At 44.1% G+C, this 21,532-nt stretch overlaps 1 protein-coding gene and 1 long non-coding RNA gene across 9 annotated transcripts in view; one reads left to right on the forward strand and one right to left on the reverse strand.

The window, feature by feature from the left end:
• LOC113626694 (uncharacterized) overlaps positions 1-14,648 on the forward strand; it is a 41,238-nt gene extending 26,590 nt beyond the window's left edge. The window contains exons 3-4 of the long non-coding RNA XR_003435219.1: positions 7,995-11,245; positions 14,601-14,648. This is a non-coding gene — a long non-coding RNA (uncharacterized LOC113626694). The remainder of the gene's footprint in view (positions 1-7,994; positions 11,246-14,600) is intronic.
• Positions 1-21,532, reverse strand: part of DIS3L2 (DIS3 like 3'-5' exoribonuclease 2) — a 373,385-nt gene that overhangs the window by 86,287 nt on the left and 265,566 nt on the right. For all 8 annotated transcript variants that reach the window (XR_003435198.1, XM_027118351.1, XM_027118355.1 and 5 more), the window contains one exon: positions 10,917-11,024. Coding sequence is in view for 7 of the 8 variants with exons in the window: in XM_027118351.1 (XP_026974152.1) it covers positions 10,917-11,024 (108 nt within the window). In the remaining variant the exon portion in view is untranslated. The remainder of the gene's footprint in view (positions 1-10,916; positions 11,025-21,532) is intronic.

The following is a 21,532-nucleotide window of genomic DNA, read 5'->3' on the forward strand; positions in this document are numbered from 1 at the left end:
GTTGTGGCCCCTCCCGTTGCGGAGCACAGGCTCCGGACGCGCAGGCTCAGCGGCCATGGCTCACGGGCCCAGCCGCTCCGCGGCACGTGGGATCCTCCCGGACCGGGGCACGAACCCGTGTGCCCTGCATCGGCAGGCGGACTCTCAACCACTGCGCCACCAGGGAAGCCCCCATCCTTCTTTTAAAGACATGCAGCACAGCGACGTGTTATGTTGTTTATTAACCTCAGAGCCCAAGTCCTTACAGTTAAGTCAAATCCACGATTAGTAACATCAAAATGCAGGAGAAAAGGTGATTAAACATAATTTTTCGCTCTTTGCACGACAGTCTTAAAAACGGTAAGTGTCTTGTTTTGTTTTGTATTTCTTGAAAATATTCTTATTTTAATCTCAAGGATTCACAGCAAAATCTGTGCTCAGGATTTAGTCTGCTGTTACCTTGAAGTGACCTTACATAAGCCTCTAATTGCCCCGTACCTTCACTAGCAAACCAGGACACAAAGTACACGGGGGAGTTCTTCGAAAGGCTCCTCTGGTCCCAGGCTGTCTCTACAGGCCTGAAATAAAACAATTCTGCCCCGCTAAGGACTAAAGATGAATATTCTGGGAACTTTTCTATTATTTTCGGAGTCAGCCTTTGAAGCTATTGTCTCTCACTGGGAGCAGCCCGGGGAAGATTACCGCTGCAATGTCTGAGGATGAAACACAAAGCCCAGCACTCAGTTTCTTTACCATGAGCTGCAGCCCCCAGTCACACGTCCTACACATGCGCCTCGGCTCTGTGGGTTTGCTGCAGACACCAAGATGACCCGGGAGGAGCACACTGTTTGATTTTTCAAGTTTCATAGCATTTCCATAGGTGGCAGCTGGTGTGGCAGCGGCAAGGTGGGCAGGGAAGGCAGAGGGGGAGACATTCTGTGGACGACCCATCACGCAGAAGCAGGCAGCGTGCCTTTCCTGGCGGAAGCTGTGCGAGGCCTTCCTCGATCCCAGGATATAGCTCAGGGGTGCTGAAATGGCTGCTGCGATAAAAACGCCTTACCAAGGGAACACCATGGTGATACAGCAGGCTAAACAAACAACTGTGAAAACGGATGTGCGATTCATTTTATGAAGTCATTTTTGAGCATTTTAGGGGTACATGACACTGTGCTGTGGGGGAGGGGAGAGAGGAGATTAAAAAAATTAAGAATGCGGGCTTCCCTGGTGCTGCAGTGGTTAAGAACCCACCTGCCAATGCAGGGGACATGGGTTCGAGCCCTGGTCCGGGAAGATCCCACGTGCCGCGGAGCAACTAAGCCCGTGTGCCACAACTACTAAGCCTTCCCCCCAAAACCCCGTGAGCCACAACTACTGAGCCCACGTGCCACAACTGCTGAAGCCTGTGTGCTCTAGGGCCCACGTGCCACAACTACTGAGCCTGTGTGCCGCAACTCCTGAAGCCTGCGTGCCTAGAGTCCGCGCTCCGCAACAAGAGAAGCCACCGCAATGAGAAGCCCGTGCACCGCAAAGAAGAGTGGCCCCCGCTCGCCGCAACTAGAGGAAGCCCACGCAGAGCAACGAAGCCCCAATGTAACCAAAACTTTTTAAAAAATGTTTTAAAAAATTAAAAATGGGCTCTGCTACAAGGATGTTAAGGTCCAGTAGGACGGCAGATCTGTGCACATATGGTGCTGAAGTGCAGACAACAGGTGCTGCAGGGGTGGGAGATGGGAAGATGGGTTCTGACAGGAAGGGCAGGGTTCCTCCCATCTGAGCATTTTCTCAGAAAGGCCACCCTGCCCCCTTCCCAGATTTCAGCAGGGACCCCATGCTGTACTCTCTCCAGGCTGGGAGAGTCTGTGGTCCTCATCCTCCTGGTGAGAGCTAATCTCCCACCTGGGGTTTGGGTCCTCAACTTCCCACTTCTTTCGTGACCCGGTTCCAAAAATCTGTTCCCTCCTTCCTCATCTTCAACATCTCCTATCCGCCTTCCCATGGAGCCTACAAAAACACTCCAATATCTCTCTCCTGTTTATTAAAACAAACAAACAAACAAAATCAGAAAAAAAAAATCTCAAAATAATTCTTACTTTTACTACAATGACAATATCCATTCATTGCAGAAAACTTTAAAAAAATATAGGTGGGAAAAGGAGAAGAAACAAATCTATAAAATCCACCATCAGGAATTAACTACTGTTTCTATTTTAGTGCATATTTAATTCCTGTAGCTTCAATACCTTGTATAGTGTCTGAACAGAGCAAACATTCAATGAATATTTACTAAGTGAATGAATGAAGGACTAATAACAGTTTCATAGAAGAAGAGGCATTTTAGCCGAGTCTCAAGGATAAGTAGGATTCATATTAGTAGGGATGCAGGGAAGGACATTCCAGGAAGTGGGAAAAGCATATGCGAAGTCTCAGAAGTGGAGCAATTCCGTATTAGGCCAAACGAACCCTACAGTGGTGACAGCAGAGGCTGAGGGGGCCGAAGGATGCGCGGCAGATGGTCATGCAATGGGGGAGGGGTTGGTGGAGGTCTTTGCTTGCCATCCTCTGGAGATTAGACTTTTGTAGACAATCGTAACCCACTGTCCCACTGTCATGCTGTAAGAGGATATTGAGGAACAGGACCAGCTTCAGCTTCTGGAAAGTCACCTACCACCACTGGGGATACAGAATGAAGAGGCCATGAACAGTCTCTCCTATCCAGGGGAGGATGTCAAGTACTTGGGTGGGGACAGCGACTGTGCTAACAGTGAAGAGAGGATTGATGAGAGACACTCTGCAAAGGTAGAGCTGCTATCACTTAAAACTGCTGGGATGTGGCAGGCTAGAGACTGAGCGTCTGGGTGGTTCAGAGGATGCCGATGCCATTAAAAGACCCGGAGAACATAGGGCGTAACCTCAGGTTGCAACAGGAGTGTGTTTTACTGCATCGAGACAGGGGAAACGATGAGTCTCTGAAGGGGGGACTGTAGCAGACCCAGCTGGCTGGTCTCTCTGCTTTCCAAGAAGGAAAACTGAAAGTTACCTGGGGGAATGGCGGGTCTTGAGGGAAAGAGGACCGGAAGGCAAAGTTGGAAGCGGGAAGCAAGAATAAAGGTTTGAAACAACTGCATTAGCAATAAATAAAAGGATTCCTAAGCAGCATTGAAGATCCAGCTGAAGAAAGACAGTCTGAACTGGCACATACCACAGTTCTCCTACAATGTCCAATGTTCAAAATGGGGTGTTAGGCAGGGACTAGAAAGACTTTTCCTGAGCTACAAAGAATGGGCAGAGACTTGCAGGGTTTTCTAGGATGGCAGTTAGGGAAGTCTGACCTCCTCTGAGGTCAGGTCGTGGAAGCTGGGCTTCGGAGCTGCTACACAGTGGAGAGCTCAGCCACGTGGTAAAAGCTGCTTTTCCCATGCGAGTAAAGATGCTCCAGGAAACGAGAAAAGACCCTAGTCCCCGGAACTCGCTGCAATCCATGCATTTCTAGCAGAGAAGACAGAGAGAAAAGAACAGGGAAAGAAATCCCACTTTAAAGATTTCTTAGATTTTATTCTGAATGAGAGACTGACAAGCTATTAAAAAGGAGAAAGAGACGAGACCTAATTTCTGATTTAGAAGAATCACTCTTTCTGCTGTGTAGGGAGACGATGAAGCGGGGCAGCAGCAGAAGCTCAGAGAACAGTCGGGAGGCCCCTGCAGTCGGGTGGGGGATGGCAGCCTGGATGCAGGTGTCAGTGCTGGGAGTGGTAAGGAAGGGGGCAGATTCTGGAGGTACTGGAGGCAAAGCTGAGGTGACTTACTGCTGGCCTGGACGTGAGGGGTGAGAGAAAGACCAGAGCCAATAATGACCCCATGGCTTCTGGGCTGTGTAAACGGCTGAAAGGAGTTTGCCACTGACTGAGGCTGAAACGGGCACCTCGGAGTACACTCCTGCATTCTAACCGAGCCAGAGAGCACAGGGCAGGTACGCTGTGGGAGACACAAGCTGTGGATTGCTACTGTAATTATGAGACTCTTCCTTTATGATTCTGACCTTTGACCCTGAGATTTTATGGTTCTAAGACTTAAGGACTTAGTTATCAAGTCACATTCATTGTTTGTGACCTTCTTTAAAGTGTAAGATTGGTGTTGTTTCCAAAGGGGACTTCAAATTAAGATGCCTCTGATGAGTGGAGCACGTGGATGTGGTCTCTGTTTTGCAGGGCCTTAGTGCCTTGCCAACTGAGACACATGATGAGCAGGGATAATGAGTCACTGGCCCGACATGGTCAAAGTGGATTTCATGGTACCAGACTTGGATCTTACAAAGCACCAGATTTAGTTGGGTTTGTTTTCTCTTACGAAAATATATAATCACAATTATCTAGATCAGAGAACAATGCTCTCACCACCAATATGTGAGAAATATGCCCAAAATGGATCTTTCAGAGTTTACTGTTCTAAAAACCTGGGCACTGGCTTAATGAAAGTATATATGACCAAGGCTTCCTAGTGCATACTTAAAAAAAATCTACTGGGTGTTTAAAAAAAGTTGGAATAGGCTTTCTATAGCTGACCATGCCTGCTCCAGAAAGTAAGACATTCCAGCAGACAAAGGAAAAAAACCCAAAAATGTTCTCCACTTCAAGTCCAGGTGAGACTGGCAGCCATGCTGCAGTAGTAGTGGCTCAATGCTGCTGGCCCTTCTCTGGCTCCTTCTAAGTCCAAGACCTTGTATCACGAGAAGCCACCACTACATACAAAGCCAGCCTCAGGCTTTGGCTGCCCTCCTCCTTGTTTACTGGTTCTTGATGCAGGGCCACCTCCCTCCCTACTGCCTTCTCTGGCCCCCTGAACAAGCACCACCCCTTGGACATGAGTCTGGAATCCGAACTCGCATTTCATGCATCTTGACTGTGAGTAAGAGATACTTATGTGTCACTACACCCAGGACTAACCACCCAGGTCCACCCACCGTGTGGCCTCCTGTTCTGGGTAGGACGTCTGAATGACCACAGTACAAGGAGTGTGGTTAGCGGGTCTTGCTCCACGACTGTCTGAAGTCTAAATGCTCACACTGCCTGTTTGGCTTGCTTTGATAGAGGCCCAGCATCCCCTCCTGGACCCTGTGCCTTCTCCACACCTGCTCTCCAGCCCCCTGGTGCCAGAAGGCTTGGTCGCTAGACACTGCCTCCAGAAGAAGCCCTCCAGAGACCAGCTGAGTTTTCGGAGTCTGCCTCTTCCGAGTGCTTCTTTTATGACCCTCGTATTTTGGAAGCTCATTAGATCAGGCAGCTTTTTATTCCTTGGGTCTGGCCCTGGCAGGCTTAATTCAGATTCAGAGTTCTTTTCTGTTGACTCGTTAGTTTTCTTCTATGGGTTTTTATTTTCTATTTAGTTAAACTTTTGCAAAAATAAGCATTTATAAAAACATGAAAGTAATACATGTTTTCAAAAAACACTAGAAAATACAAAAAAGTAGAAAAAATTACTCGTAGTCTTACTACCCAAACACAACCACTACGGGCATTCTATTTTATTTCCTTCTGGTCTTTTTCCATTCATTTTTTTCCCCCATGCATGTTGCCACCCCCACCAAAACATGACTGCTGGCACACTGTCCTCACAATTCCTTCTTTCTATTTCAGGTACTGTTTGCTTCTTGACTCTTAAAAAGGAACTTACTATCAGATATTTAGGAGTCACAAAAACCAAATGTAATGTTGGTAACTTGTTTTGATTCCACTTTGGACGAATCGATTGGAGACAATGTGGGAAATGTAATTATGGACTGGGGTTTAGGTGACACCAGGGCATTACTATTGTTAGGTGTCTGATGGCATTGTGGTTATGTAAGAAAACGTCCAAAATTTTTAGAGCCACATATCAAAATATGTAAGAGTGAAATGACACGATGTCTGTGGTTTTCTTTAAAATACTTTAGCAAAGAATAAATGTTGACAGTAGTTAAATCTAGGAGATAGAGATGGTGGATTTATTGTGTTATTTTCTTTACTTTCATTTATGTTTGAAATTTTTCAAAATAAAAATTTAAAAATTGAAGTATCGATAGTTCAAACAGTGAAGTAGTTTTAAAGGCTCATTATGAAGAACAGCAGCCCTCTGTCCCTCTCCCTCCTCTGCCCCTCCCCAAGGGTAGCCACTTTCACCTCTCAGCAGATTATTTTGTTATTTACTTTCTTTTTAAATATTTTTATTTATTTAATTTATGTTTTTATTTTTGGCTGCGTTGGGTCTTCATTGCGGTGCATGGGCTTTCTCTAGTTGTGGCGAGTGGGGGCTACTCCTCGCTGCGGTGCGCAGGCTTCTCACCGTGGTGGCTTCTCTTGCTGTGAAGCATGGGCTCTAGGCTCGCGGCCTTCGGCAGCTGTGGCACGCAGGCTCAGTAGCTGTGCCTCGCGGGCTCTAGAGCGCAGGCTCAGTAGTTGTGGCGCACAGGCTTAGCTGCTCCGTGGTATGTGGGGTCTTCCCGGACCAGGGCTTGAACCCGTGTCCCCTGCATTGGCAGGTGGATTCTTAACCACTGCACCACCAGGGAAGCCGTGTTATTTACTTTTCATACTTGTATATAATCTGCTTGATTACTGCTTGATTTTTCAGTTTTAGGCATTATTCACAAACTTTTCACTATAGAAGAAGAGAATTTACTTTTCTTTCCACATACACTCCCTTCCCCCAACCAAACCCAGATAACCACTCCAGGCCCTCAATGCTCCCAATAAAGTTACCTCATAACTATGAGATTTAACTATTACAACTATGTAAACACTAAGCATTACTTTTCTTTCCTCATAACTTTTTATTTTCACCGAAACTAACAACTGTCTTGTTTTAATTTGGTTGGTTTTTTGGTATATTCTGTATATTAATCCACCTCAAGTTTTCCATCAATTGTCTGAAGCAGTGGTTCTCGAAGTATGGTCTGTGGACTCGTGGGGATCCATTCAGGGATCCGTGAGGTCAAAACTATTTTCGTAATAATACTAGTAGGCATTATTTGCCCTTTTCCATGTGTTGACATTTATACAGATGGTACAGAAGCACTGGTGGGGAAAACTGTTAATGCCTTGGCATGAATCAGGCAACGGCAACAAGTGGTGGCAGTGGTCAGGGTCTCGTCACCAGCTCATACTCGCAGGAAAGAGAAAACCTAGTTCACTTGAGAATGTTCTTGGGCTTCCCTGGTGGCACAGTGGTTGAGAGTCCGCCTGCCGATGCAGGGGACACGGGTTCATGCCCCGGTCCGGGAAGATCCCACATGCCGCGGGGCGGCTGGGCCCGTGAGCCATGGCCGCTGAGCCTGCGCGTCCGGAGCCTGTGCTCCGCAACAGGAGGGGCCACAACAGTGAGAGGCCCGCGTACCGCAAAAAAAAAAAAAAAAAAAAAAAGAACGTTCTTGATGAAGCGGTAAAAGTTAATACTTTTATTATGGCTCAACCCTTGAGTACTTGTCTTTTTCACTTACGCAGCATGTCAAAGTACAGTGGTTGTCTTGAGGAAAAGCACTTAACTTTGAGTTGTGAGCTGAACTGACCGCCGTTTTTACAGATCATCACTGTTACTTGGAGGAACAAGTGACACACGACGGTTATCTGGCACTTCAAGAAAAACAACTAACATTATTTATTGCCAATGATAAAATTCAAGCTTTTACAAAAATCAGAATTTTGAAAACCTTGTATCTGACACATGATACACGTTTTCTAATATTTAAAGACTTGTTTAGGGTCTGTAGTGATATTAATAAATATGATTTTTAATATCATATAATGAAATGTGTCCACATTAAGAAAATCAGACTAATAAGCCAATATTTTCTGAATGGCTTAAATTTCTAAATACATGATAAAAAACCATGCATGGGTAAAAGGTCCATTCAAAGTGTGAAACAGACCAATAGATTTTAATGTAATCCAGTAAAAAAGTTCAGTTGATATTGTATTAGTCTGCTAGGGCTGCCATAACAAAATACCGCAGATTGGGTGGCTTAAACAATTTATTTCTCACAGTTCTGGAGGCCAAGAAGTCCAAGATCAAGACGCCAGCCAACTCAATATCTGGTGAGCGCTCTCTCCCTGGCTTGCAGAGATGGTCACCTTCTGACCTGCTCCAATCTGAACCCCCGTCTTCTGCATCTGCGTAGAACTGATACCCTGGGAACTTTCTTCACCATCGTCTAGGTCAGGTGTCAACAAATTATGGTCTGTGGGCCAAATCCAGCCTGCCACGTGTTTTTAAGTAAAGTTTTAGTGGGACGCAGCATTCTCATTATTTATGTATTGTCTTCTTTCGTGCTACAATGGCGGAGTTGAGTAGCTGTAATAGACCAAATGGCGTATAAAACCAAAAATATTTACTAACTGGTCCTTTACAGGAAAAGTTTGGTGACTTGCAATCTAGGTGATTCTTTCACTTCTTTACTGTACTAGTTGATTTGTTTCCTGAATCCCACGTCTTCCTCCTTCCTGATTTACTCTTTTTGGTGAAGTACATCTTCTGGTAGCTTCCTGAGAAAGGGTATATGAGATGTACCTTTTTTTGGAGAACTTGCATGTCTGAAAACGTCCTTTCCTGCTCTCACATTTTATTGATGGCTTAGCTGGGTACAGCATTTTAGCATGGAAGTCACAGTCTTTCAGAAATTAGAGAGCTTTGCTTCACTGTCATCTAGTCTCTAGGGTTATAACAGAAAAGTCTTAAGTTATTTTGAATTTGGATCTCCTGTATGTGACTCTTTTTTTCCTTCTTAGAAGCCTATAGGATCTTTTCTTTGTCCTCGGTGTTCTGAAATTTTATGACAATGTGGCTTGGAGATGGTGCGTCTCCATCACTGTGCTGGGCAGCGGGCTTTTTCTGTCTGGAAAGTCACATCCTGCAGTAATGGGGCATTTCCCTGAATGATTCTGTTCATCATTTCTTCTCCCTCTTTTTCTCTGTTCCCTATTTCTGGAATGTTCATTGAACAGATGGATGTCTTGGACTGGTCCTCTACTTTTCTTGTCTTTTCTATCATATTCTGGGACAATTCTTCAACTTTATCTTCCAATCTGAACCTTGAGTCTTATTTCTTCTATCATGTTTTTAATTTCATGCTGTTAATTTAATTCAATTAAAAAAGAGCTCCTTTTCCCCCCTTCCGAATGTTTCTTTTTGAAAGTGCCTAGATCTTGTAATACACATACTTTCTTTAAAAAAGAAATTCTCTGAGGATATAAAAAAATAGTTTCTTCTCCTTGTTTTGTTCTAGTTGCTTTCCTGTTTGGTTTTGCTATTTCACGTTCGAGGCTTTCCTCTTGGTTGTCTCTTTATATAGGACAGTGAAATGTTAAAAGACTGATTTTTAGTGAAATCCTAAAAAGCTCTGCTTGGGTGGGTGGAGCTCATTGTCTGCAAGCTTTATTGTAGGGAAATACAGCTGAGCTGTTGGTTGGGAAATCCTTGAGGTTATTAGCTTTAAATCTTCTTTACCGCTCAGATTCCTCAGAGAAAGATTTTCCTATCTTTGGACTCAAGGGTATAGGCTTGGCTACTAGAATTCTGAGGTTGGCTGGGAAAAGAAAGCTGGGACTCTGAATGTTCGGCCAGTATTCAACGTGCCAGCAGCATTCACTCAACCTCCCCAAAGGGGCCACTACCACAACTGTGTTTGGCGTCCCCTAGTTCAGACAGCCTTTCCTTTATCCTGTCCCAAGGATAAATTGCTGGTCTTCTACTACGTTATGGAAGGGGCAATCTTTTTAAATAAATTTTCAACCAATACAGTTAGTCTCTCCTTCCCCCACCTCTTCCCCCACTTTACAGAGTTACCTGCTGCTGTCCATTTCTGAACTTCTTTAGGATCCTGCTGTGTAAACTGGGTTGTTTCTTGGCTTTCTCGGGCGTTGGCTCAGGACTCAGCTTTCTCAGGACTGCTAAGTCAGTTACCACTCATCCATCTGCTTCTCAGCTTCCAAATTTTTGTTGCTGTTGTCTCCTCTCCCATTCTCTTTGTCCTTGTGGGTTTATGTTTTTTTAAAAAAAATCTCTTCACTGTTGTTTTAGTGAGGTTTTGGGAGGGAATGAAAGTAAATGTGGGTATTTGATCCTCCATCTTTATTTGGAACCTCTTTATAATTAAATATCTTTTTTTTAACTTCCATTTAATATTACAGCATAAACTTTTCCCATGTTCTTACACAGTCTTTGTAACAACTTTAGTAATTGTACAACATTCCACTGAGTCGCTACCATAGCTTACCCAATCATTACCCTATTTTCAGAAGTTCAGAGTTGTTTCTGTTTTGCGGGGGGGACTAGCGTTTTCTGGAGTCACCTTTCTTCCCTGTATTTAGGGAATGGCCGCTGACATTATTCTCCTCTCTCTTATCAGTCCACGGTTTCATCACCTTGTGTCTTGATTACAGCACTACCTTGTGCAAATTTCATTCATCTTCAACCAGCACAATGACGCAGCACTAATCTTTCTAAAATGTCACCTTTCTCATGACACTTCAGAGGAAACCTAACACCTACAATTCATTTGCAACTGGCATTTGTGGGTCCCCATGGTTTGAGTCCACCTCACCTATTCAAACTCACCACCCTTTCCCCAAATGTCCTCCTTCACACAATGGCCTGCTCTCCTAACCACAGCCCAGGCCCATCCACACGGCCAATGCCAGCCACACGCACCTTCATGTACACCCTCTCCTGCAAGAGGCCTCCCCCACGTGACTCTGCTTACGCTCTTTCTTCCTTCACATGATACACTGAAAACTGCTGAGGCTCAGCCTTCTACATGGACTGAGAGCTCCTCCCCTGTGTTCTCCTCTCTGGCACTGCCCCTACACTGCCCTCATCCTACCACCATGGGGCTCCAGCCCAGCACCAGAAACACAGTGTTGCTGAACAGGGACTCACTGAATGGAACGGACACGCATGTAAGTTGTTACCTTGCCCTTCGGAGTTAGCGTCCAGATCACGGAGAAGGTGAGCTTGTCGGTCATGGGGTTGAGGCTGCACAGTTCCTCACACAGCAGCCTGGGAAGCATGGGGACAACCTGCAAGCAGAGAACAGGCCATGAGCAGCTTTTTCCAATCTGCAGGAGCTAACCACAGGCTCAGAAGCAGCCCGGGGGGCAGAGCTTTGGTGAACAGCTGGAGCTTCCAGAGTGAGCTGAACAGGGAGGAAACTCTTTTCCCTGAAGATACAGCAGAAAGACCACACCATCTGATAACCTTCCATAAGCCTTTAGGGTCAAATGGGATGTGAATGTGAAAGGTGAGAAGAACTGGTAATGGAGGGAAAAATACATGGGAGCAAATGAAAAATAACTAAACACTAAAACAAAAAAATATTATAAAAACAACTATGCACTAAAACTAAAGCTCTAGACTCAAGAATGACTTGTACTTGTGGATATAACTATCCCAGATAACTGTACACTTAAGAACCCAATGTCTTACATTTAAGTCTTTAACTCATTTTGAGTTAATTTCTGTGCATGTTGTAAGTAAGGGGTCCAGTTTCATCCTTTTGCACGTGGCTATGCAGTTTTCTCAACACCATTTATTTATTTATTTTGTGGTACACGGGTCTCTCACTGCTGTGGCCTCTGCCGTTGCGGAGTACAGGCTCCGGACATGCAGGCTCAGCGGCCATGGCTGACGGGCCCAGCCGCTCCGCGACATGTGGGATCTTCCCGGACTGGGGCACGAATCCGTGTCCCCTGCATTGGCAGGCGGACGGACTCTCAACCACTGCGCCACCAGGGAAGCCCCAACACCATTTACTGAAGAGACAATTCTTTCCCCATCTTGGCACCTTGTCAAAGATTAGTTTGCCATACATACATGGGTTTACTTCTGGGCTGCCTATTCTGTTCCATTAGTCTATGTGTCTGTTTTCATGCTAATGTGTTGATTATTACAGCTTTGTAATCGAGTTTGAAATCAGAAGTGCTGATGCCTCCAGTTTTGTTCTTCTTTCTCAAGATTGCTTTGGCTATTGAGGGTCTTTTGTGAATTTTAGGAGAGTTTTTTCTATTTCTGTGAAAAATGCTATTGGAATTTTTATAGGGATTACACTGAATCTATAGATCACTTTGGGTCGTATGGGCAATTAAATGATATTAATTCTTCCAATCCAATAACACAGGGTATCTTCCTACTTATTTGTGTCCTCATCAATTTTCTCATCAATGTCTTAAAGTTTTCAATGTATAGGTATTTTACCTCCTTGGTTAAATTCCCAAGTATTTTATTGTTTTTGATGCTTTTGTGAGTGTGACTGCTTTCTTAATTTCTATATCACCTCTCATCTGTTAGGATGGCTATTATCAAAAAGATAAGAGCTAAACGTTAGTGAGGATGTGCAGAAAAGGGAACCCTTGTACATTATTGGGGGGAATGTAAATTGGTACAGCCATTATGGAAAACAGTACTGGTGTATATCCAAAAGAAATGGAATTGGTACTTTGAGGAGATATCTGCACTCCCATGTTCACTGCAGCATTATTCGCAAGAGCCAAGACATGGAAACAGCCTAAGTGCCTGTTGACAGTTGAATGGATAAAGAAAATGTGATACACACACACACACACACACACACACACACACTGAAATATTATTCAGCCATAAAAAGAAGGAAATCCTGCCATTTGTGACAACATGGATGAACCTGGAGGGCATTATGCTAAGTGACACAAGCCTGACAGAGAAACACAAATGCTGTATGTATCACTTATGTGTGCAATCTTTTATTAAAAAAAAAAGCTGATTTCATAGAAACAGAGAGTAGAACGGTAGTTGCCAGGGGCTGGGGAGAGGGAAAAATGGGAAGGTGGAGGTCAAATTCTTTTACATACTTTAATTTATAAGATGAATAATGTCTGAGGATCTAAGGTACAGCATGAGACTGTAGTTAATAACACGGTATTGTATAATTGAAATTTGCTGAGGTAAATCTCAAGCATTCTAACCACAGACACAATAAAGAGTTAACTATGTGAGGTGATGGATGTGTTAATTATCTTGATCATGGCAATCATTTCACAATGTACATGTATATCAAATCATGACATCATACACTCTAAAATTACACAATTGTATTTGCCAATGATTCCTCAATAAAGCTGGGGAAAATAAAAGAACCCAAGGGCTGAGTGTAAACTTGTGACATGGTTTCATCAGACTGAAATTGCTGAATCAATGCTTCAGTAATTGAAAATACCACAACTGACCAAATCACATGTTGCAACGTTAACAGAATACTCCGATAAAACATCACTGATTTGGGGGGGAGGGGAATTGCCGAAGGTAGTGAAAAGTTACAAACTTCCAGTTATAAGATAAATAAATACTAGGGATGTAATGTGCAACGTGATACATATAATGAACACTGCATTATCTATGAAAGCTGTTAAGAGAGTAAATCCTAAGAGTTCTCGTCACAGGAAGGAAATATGTTTTCTATTTCTTTAATGCTGTACCTGTATGAGATGACGGATGCTCACTAAACGTACTGTGATAATCATTTCATAATATGTGTAAGTCAAATCATTAGGCTGTACACCTTGAACTTAGTTCGATATTTCAATTATATCAATATCTCAATAAAACTGGAAGAAAAAATAATCACTGAAAGATTCACAAATCCAGATTCCCTAGATGAACACTGTGGTCAACTAGTCACTCATTTTGCAGTTTTTAAGCCCAAATTATTTCTTCCTTTTATTGATTTTCTATTCCATTATAAACTGATTCAATGGTATACTCTCTTAAATTAAAAAAAAAAAAAAGGAAATCCTCTTCAACTTATTTTCAAATCATGACTTATAGCTATCCTGGAATGTTATTTGTTTACTCTAAAATTCCAAAGACAAAATGAGTAAATCTACCTGGATGTCCTGAAGCTACTTCAGGCTCCCTCCCTCCTACCTTTAAATCTATTCCTTCTTCCATGTTTTTCTTGATTAATGGCATCATCATTCACTCCCACCTCCCAAACTAAAAACGGCAGCATTAACAGACATTTATCCAACGCACCTACTGTGGACCTCCTGGATCTGCAGTGTCAAGCAACACTTTCTAACACTCTGCTAAGTAATTTTGAAGTAACAGAGCAGCAACTATGCACTAGCTGAGGTAAAGTTAGCTAGTTACGTTTCTTTATCAGCAAAAACAAAACAAACCCCAGTGATGTCCTACTCCGTGTGAGGTATCTGGACTTGTATTCTGGTTCAGCACAGTAAATAACCTTTGGTACTGAAAAGTAAATTCTAGAACTCACAGTCCACACCAGTAACAAACAGCTAATAATTATATGGTATTACTTGGCATTATTCTGACGGATGCTGTATCTTTTGTATGGAAAACCTAATGACTACCTGAAGACTTCTGGTAACAGCTTTTATAAGGCAACTACTTTTGAAAAATTTTTCTTGCCATTGCTTTTGCATCGTTTGTTCAGATGACACTATATTCTCTGTTAACTTATTTAATGAGTATTCAAATGGGATCTAAATATTTAACATTTTCTTGCATGTATCAAGTGTTTTACAAAGTAATACATATTTACCTGCATAAACATACTGTACGAAATGGAGACTTTTTTTTTTTTTTTTTTTTTTTTGCAGTTCGCGGGCCTCTCACTGTTGTGGCCTCTCCTGTTGCGGAGCACAGGCTCCAGACGCGCAGGCTCAGCGGCCATGGCTCACGGGCCCAGCCACTCCGCGGCACGTGGCATCTTCCCGGACCGGGGCACGAACCCGTGTCCCCTGCATCAGCAGGTGGACTCTCAACCACTGCGCCACCAGGGAAGCTCGAGAAAATTTTAATACCATGATTGAACTGTAAAGATTTCACATTATTTCAGCCTTTGGACTAGGCTATGGACTGAACTCTGTCCCTCCCCCACCCCCCAAATTCCTACGATGAAGCCCTAACCCTCAATGTGACTGTATTTGGAGGTGGGGTCTTTTGGTGGTAATTAAGGTTAAATGAGGTCATAAGGGTGTGGCCCTGATCTGATAAATAGAGAGATAACTCCCCCCTCCCTGCCCTGCACACACACAAAAAAGGTCACGTGAGGACACAGCCCTCTACATGCCAGGAAGAGAGTCCTCACTAGGAACTGAATTGGCCAGCACCTTCATCTGGGACTTCTAGCCTCCAGAACTGTGAAAAAAAACAATGTCTGTTATTTAAACTGCCCAGTCTATGGTATATTGTATGACAGCCCAAGCTGAATAAGACAGAATAAACTGAGTTTGTGGGGTGTGCCTTGTTGGATTCTTCTCTGGGCTGCATTGTCAGATAATTATACCAACTGCATTTCGGTAGCAGGTTGCTCTTGCCTTGCATGCCTGTAGTCCAGGGCTTAGTACCTTTTTTTACAGATAGCATTTCTTCTAAGGGTTCAAGGCAGTATCTTATTTTCAATCATAAAGCTGAACATCTGAGAATGTAACATATTTCCTGACTTCATGTTTTAGTGTTTGTGCAAAGAAAGTCATTGCAACTAAATGTGGTACCCTGGACTCAACCCTGGAACGGAAAGATAATTGGTGGAAAAACTGGTGAAATCCAAATAAAGTATGGATTGGTTAATAGCAATGTTCCAATGTCAACTTCTTAGTTCTGACAAACGTACCATGGTAATGCAAGATGCGAGCAAGGGGGAGAGCTGGGTGTGTGGTATATGGCACCTCTCTGTACTATCTTTGCAAGATTTCTGTAAATTTAAATTTATTTTAAAATAAAAGAGCTTATTAAAAAGAAAGTCCCTGTTCTCATTACCTGATCTCATAACTGTTATACATTTAAATATGGAAGACCTTTATGTTAATGAAATACAACCTGATCTATTTTTACATGTTGGAGTTTGGGGTTAAGATTTTATTTGCAAAAAAGGCCTTTACCACTAAAAAGAAAAAAGAAAAGTCTAAAGACCATGAACCAAAAGGGTGAGACCCAGACTCATCAGCAGCACATCTCAGGAAAAACAGCAAAGGCTTTGAAGCCAGGCAGACTTGGGGGGTCTAATCCTGGGCTCACCATTTCCTGTGCAACTTGGGGAACCTAGTATAATTCTCTGAGTCTTGGTTCTCTTATTAGTAAAACAATATTGAAGATGCTCAATAAAAGTCAGCTCACTGGCCATGCCATGATCTGCCAGGTCCTTTGGTCCCCTGGCTCAGACTTCCCTTCAGCCTTTGCCCTGGGGCCCCCTCCCATGCAGTAACCAGAGCCACCCAGGCCTGCTTGCTGCTCCAGTTCACGCACATGTTGTTCTCTCTTCCTGGAGCACCTTTCTGGATGTTTTGCCAGCTTTGTACATCGTTTAAGATTCAGCTCATCAGCATCTCTGAAACACTTACCCGGATTCCCCTGGCTGGAGCACTCCCTGCGTTTTGTATACTTCCTCCCCAGGGCCCCTGCTCTCTCAAAAAGGACTTGAGGCAGTCCTGAACAGTCACTCACTGCATCCTCCCTGCTCTCTCATGTAAGAGCGTCTACAGCTCCTACACTCACCCTAACTGCTTCTTTATGTGCCTCTCTTCTCCACTAGACCATGCTATCTTCAGGAATGAGGACTGTTTCTCTCTATCCACCACTTGACACACAGCAAGCACTTCTGGTTTACAAATGAATGGCTGACTTTCACCCAGAATACAAATCACCTATTTATTCTGTTTACTGTTTATTCCATCACATAAAACATTCTATGAAATATTGATACACGGTAGACTCCTATTTAAACATCTTTACATAAGAATTTCACAGGCAGCTAGTATTTTAAGTACAAGATAAACGGTTTTGGCTATTCTATCCTAAAACCATTGGTACACTCAGCTGCTGCCCAGGTTATAAACATTGCTTGATATCCTGTGTCTTACACAGAAGGAAACATTTTAATATTCACACTGCAATGGTCAGATGCCAAAGAACCCAAGTGCTCATGAAAAAGCTAAACATTAAAACTTTTGGGGTAGTATAATTATGCCTAATTTTTAAAGGGCATTCCTTTTAATAATCTTTCACTAGATCTTGGGGTAGGATTCAGACGGAATTCCGAGAAAACAGTCTTTATCTTTATATCCACATAGTTTTGTAAATAGACTGCTATTTCTCAAAAGAAAAGGAGTGAAGATGTTATAATTACATTTGTGGTTTGGCATGTCAGGGCCTCTCATGAATTGGGCCTGATTTCTGCCAGTGTCACTGGGACTGTGCCCCGTGACACATGGCACTTGTGTCAAGTCCAGTCCACAGCACAGCAGGGATCCCTGTGGGAGGGGGACTGGAGGGACAAACAGCCACTCTCCATAAGCTGCTTCCTCAAATATGAGCTCTGTTATTTCAGGGAGACCCACCTAGGCAACAGCATAGTGGTCCCCGCACCCTCATCAGCTACGTGAGATCTGCCACGGTACCTGAAGAGACTCCGAGGCAGGGTCCTAAGTGCAGAACACAATGTATAACTGGGAAAGAGCAGCAGGGTCTCTCCGGCAGTTGAGAAACTGCTGGCCATCACCGGCGTCGTGCAAATGCTTACGTGCTCCCCAAGCCCCCGATAGCTCTCCCCAGTCATGGCTTTTCTGGCCCGCAACTCAGCTTCACTACTCAGTGTGGACCACGTGGAGAGTTCCTTCCAAGTTCTCAAACTCCCTCACTTTCCAGCTCTGCATACTCCACAATCGCTCTTACAATCTGCCTTTCCTGCTTTTGCAAGTCATGGCTGAGCCGTGATGGAGAAAATCACCGGACCGTGTGGAGGAGGATGACTCCCCTCCCTGCTGCACCCCATCAGCTCCCCAGTCCTGTAGGTTCTGCATTCTAAATCTCTCAAATGAGGCTTTTCCTCTCCCTCTTCCACTGTTCAAGTGTGGACACCTTCGTCTCTCTTGCGATACATCCTAAGTCCCCTAAACCAGCAGCACAGTTCTAGAGTTGAAATTATTCTGGTTAAGGTTTCCTTATCATTCCGCAGACTTTCGCATCTTCTTACTAAATTCCACCCGACGACAATCTGCAATCCCATTTATATTAGGACACGTTGCCTTTATCTTCCCCAATATTTGATGAGCTGAATTCAGTAATTTGATTTTTGGCATGTCCTGTTAATGAGGAAAGGCCCAAAGGTCTTCAATAAGGCCAAGGGGTCTCAAGAGGAAGTCGGCAGAGGGCCTGCAGACCCCATCTCCAAGGAGACAGCAGAGATGCCAGTGGGAAGCTAAGGTCTCCCAGGTGCCTAGCCCTGTTCCTTGTCACGTGATATGATTGGGAGGGGATGCAATCTGGGGGCAAATGTGAACGCTCCTTGTTCAGGATGTCCATTCTGGCCCCAGACTGAAGACATCTATTACTCTAGTTCTCCTGGGGTCTCCAGCTGGACACCACCATATTGGTCTACTCTCCTAAGATTCTGTGAGCAAAGGTCCATGTCTGCTTTGGGGTGGTCACTCACAGCCTCAAGGGGCCATGACTGAGGGAAAGGGCCCTGATACTGATAACAATTTTCCTACCTCTGGCCTCACTATTCTTCAGCCACACAGTTGCTAAGGTGATTTTCTATCTTAGTCAAAGAATGTGATGTCACTTCTCTACTTGACCTCAGGATGAAACCCAAGCTCCTTAGCCTGCCGCCCCAGGCCTCTCTTTGCAACTTCATCTCTTGTCTCCCCCTGCAGCTCAGACCCCAGCAATTCCAAACTACATACTGTTCCTTGGAAGTTCCATGCTTTTTCTAGCTTCTGCCTGGAATGCCCTCTCCACCTACTTTTGTCTACCTAGAAATTTTCTACTCAAAATTTGAAACACTGCTCAAAAATCAATTGCTTTGTGAAGGCTTTCTGACTCTTGCAGAAGATCCTCTTCCACCACCAATCCAGGCAGGTACAACTTCTCTCTCCTCTGTGATGCGTCCTCACCTCGGAGCTCTTCCGTAACTACAAGTAGGCCAGTGTGTAGTAATTGTTACATGCCCGCCTCCCCTGGCTTCTCCAGGGCAAGATCAGCACCTGTCTCATCTTTATAGACCAGGCACCTGGCACACAGCCGGTACTCAATAAATGCCAACTGGATGAAGACTGGTGGCACTTTAGTAACAGAAAAGGAAAGGGGCTTAAAGGGTGCTAAGTCTTCTTATGCATGTCTCGGGGCCAGAATCAAAGTTGGGTGAGGACAGAGCTTAAAAGCTGTCATGGAAAACAAGGACACTGATGATAGGACACTGCCTTTCTAAGCATTCTGGATTCGGGCTTAGGAGAACTGAGAGAAACTGATCATTTAGGTAAATTGCCCAAGGCAGCTGGGTGGGGGTACCAACAGGACTAAAATCTTATGTTAGCCTCAGAGAGCAGAAACATCTGCTAAAGCCACAGCGGGTGAGCTGGCCAAGTTCAGCAACAGGTTAGCCAGGACAGCCCTGTGACCAGCGGAAAGGGCCACAGAGGGGGAGAGGTCAATTATCTAGGCGAAAAGGAACAGGAGGGAATAGCAACGACACGGGGGCGGCAACGGCTCAAGGCGGCCAGACGCCAACAACCCACTGCGGGCTCTCTAGTGCCAGGAGGGGCTGCAGGGACCCCTCCTGCCCCTTTCTGCCCAGGTCTTTGCTGGCTCCCAAACCTCCCTCACACCCTCAGTGCCCACTGGCTGTCAGAGCCCGAGACCTTGGGGAGTTTTGCTCCGGGTCTCTGAGGACTTTGAGGTTTTAACAATAAGGTACACTCAGCTAGCTCCCCACTCACATGCTGAAACAACTTAAAGGAAGGAGATAATCCATTTGCCAGCCAACATCTCTGTTTAAAGAGTTTTCTTTTTCATATCAACCCTTCCATGAATTCCAAATTTGATCAACTCTTTGCTACACAGTTTGACATTAACAAAACATCAACACTCTGACAACATGCTGGGGTCATAAAGGAACATCTTAAAACTCTTTGGACTCCACATTAAGACGGGCTTCCAATCCCAATCTTTGATCTCTATTATAAAGCAGTACCAATAAAATATCGTAGAGATTTATGGGCAAACTTTCATTTGAGCTGTTTCACACCTAAAATAACACGAGTGCTTGGGCCAATAGGCAGAAAATTTAGGTTTAGGTTTCAGCTGTTTACGTTTTCTCTTACTTTTAAAACTTATTCACTTATTTTTTAAAAATTACCTTAAATTTAACAATTACATTGTATTTTCCTCTCAGAGAAGATAGCTTGGAAATGTTACCTGGCTAGATGTCGTGTCCCTCTGAGGACAGGCCTAAATGCAGGCAGACAGCTGTCCCCTATCCTGACAGCTATCTACCTTTTGTCAAAAAGAAAGAGTGTTCTTCCACAGGATTTAAATGGACAATATATAAATTTATCTTTTCTCCTGAGTACACCCTATTGTTAATAAGAGTAACCAAATACGTATTAGTTTGAGTAAAATCCCAACAAAAAGAATTTCATTTAAAAGACAGTATGATGATTGTAAAGCAATTATACGCCAATAAAGATGTTAAAAAATACATAAATAAAAGACAGTATGATGGTATTTGGACAATAAGATGGTATTTCGACCCAAGATCTGTTTCACTGTATACTGTACTAATCTATGGGATAATTTCCCAAGTCAAGCTTAGATTGTAATTCTGACATCAGACACTTACAGGTCAGTGACATTGAATGAAAAGAAACTGGTGCCACATTCCCTGTAGATGGGAACTCAACCGGCATCCCCACCCCCATCCCCCGACACACACACTCCCGCCCTCATCTGATGAAGTTGGGAGAAATGATTCCGCCAAACAAGACAGAACCCAGAGGAGGGGAAAGCAGCTCATCCAGCTTTCAAGAAGACTTTTACAGGCAAAGTAAAGTGCAAACAGCAGAAAAGTTCCTGGACACTGTCCTTTAAGAAACACAAATGAGTAGTAAGAAAGGTCAGAGTAGTGGTTCAAAGGAATCAGAATGCACAGCTGCTGCTGCCCAAGGCTGTGGGCTGGCGCCATTCACTCGTGCCAAGCTGGGGGCAGTGCCGGGCAGCAGGAGCCTGGAGCCGCTCGGGAGCATAGGGGCCCTTCCTCCACTCAGCTCCCCATTTCCAGAGCTTAAGAGTCCCAACTCTGCATTCCCAAAGAGAAATTCTAGAACTATGACAGTCACGAAACCAAAGGAAGGAGAAGAGCAAAGGAAACAGGCTTACTTATTTAACCCAATTTTATTTTTCTCATTTTCTGAATTTGAAACGTAATTCCTGGCTATAAAAGGAGAGTGCGGAGCTAGATAAGAGAAAGCCACCTGCTCTGAAGAGAAACCTCGAATTGTGCCGAAACTTTCTTAAATATTTGAATCTGTATGGGGAGAACGCTTCACATTTATTCACTTTATGTGGTCTGATTGCTACTTCTATTGCTCTTCCCATTATAACGTTACAGTTTTTGTAGATAAAAGGGATTTTAAAGTCTTATCCCCCTTCCCTAAGAGGCCCTGGGCCAAAGGCTGGATTTAGCCAACTGCATTTTGGGGCAGGAGGTGTGGATGGGATGTCTCCAACCTGAGGTTATGTGAAGCATAGTCAG

The sequence above is a fragment of the Aethalodelphis obliquidens genome, unplaced genomic scaffold (genome assembly GCF_003676395.1).
Source record: "Aethalodelphis obliquidens isolate GAN/ISIS:26980383/991018 unplaced genomic scaffold, ASM367639v1 scaffold2, whole genome shotgun sequence".
Lineage (NCBI taxonomy): Eukaryota > Metazoa > Chordata > Mammalia > Artiodactyla > Delphinidae > Aethalodelphis > Aethalodelphis obliquidens.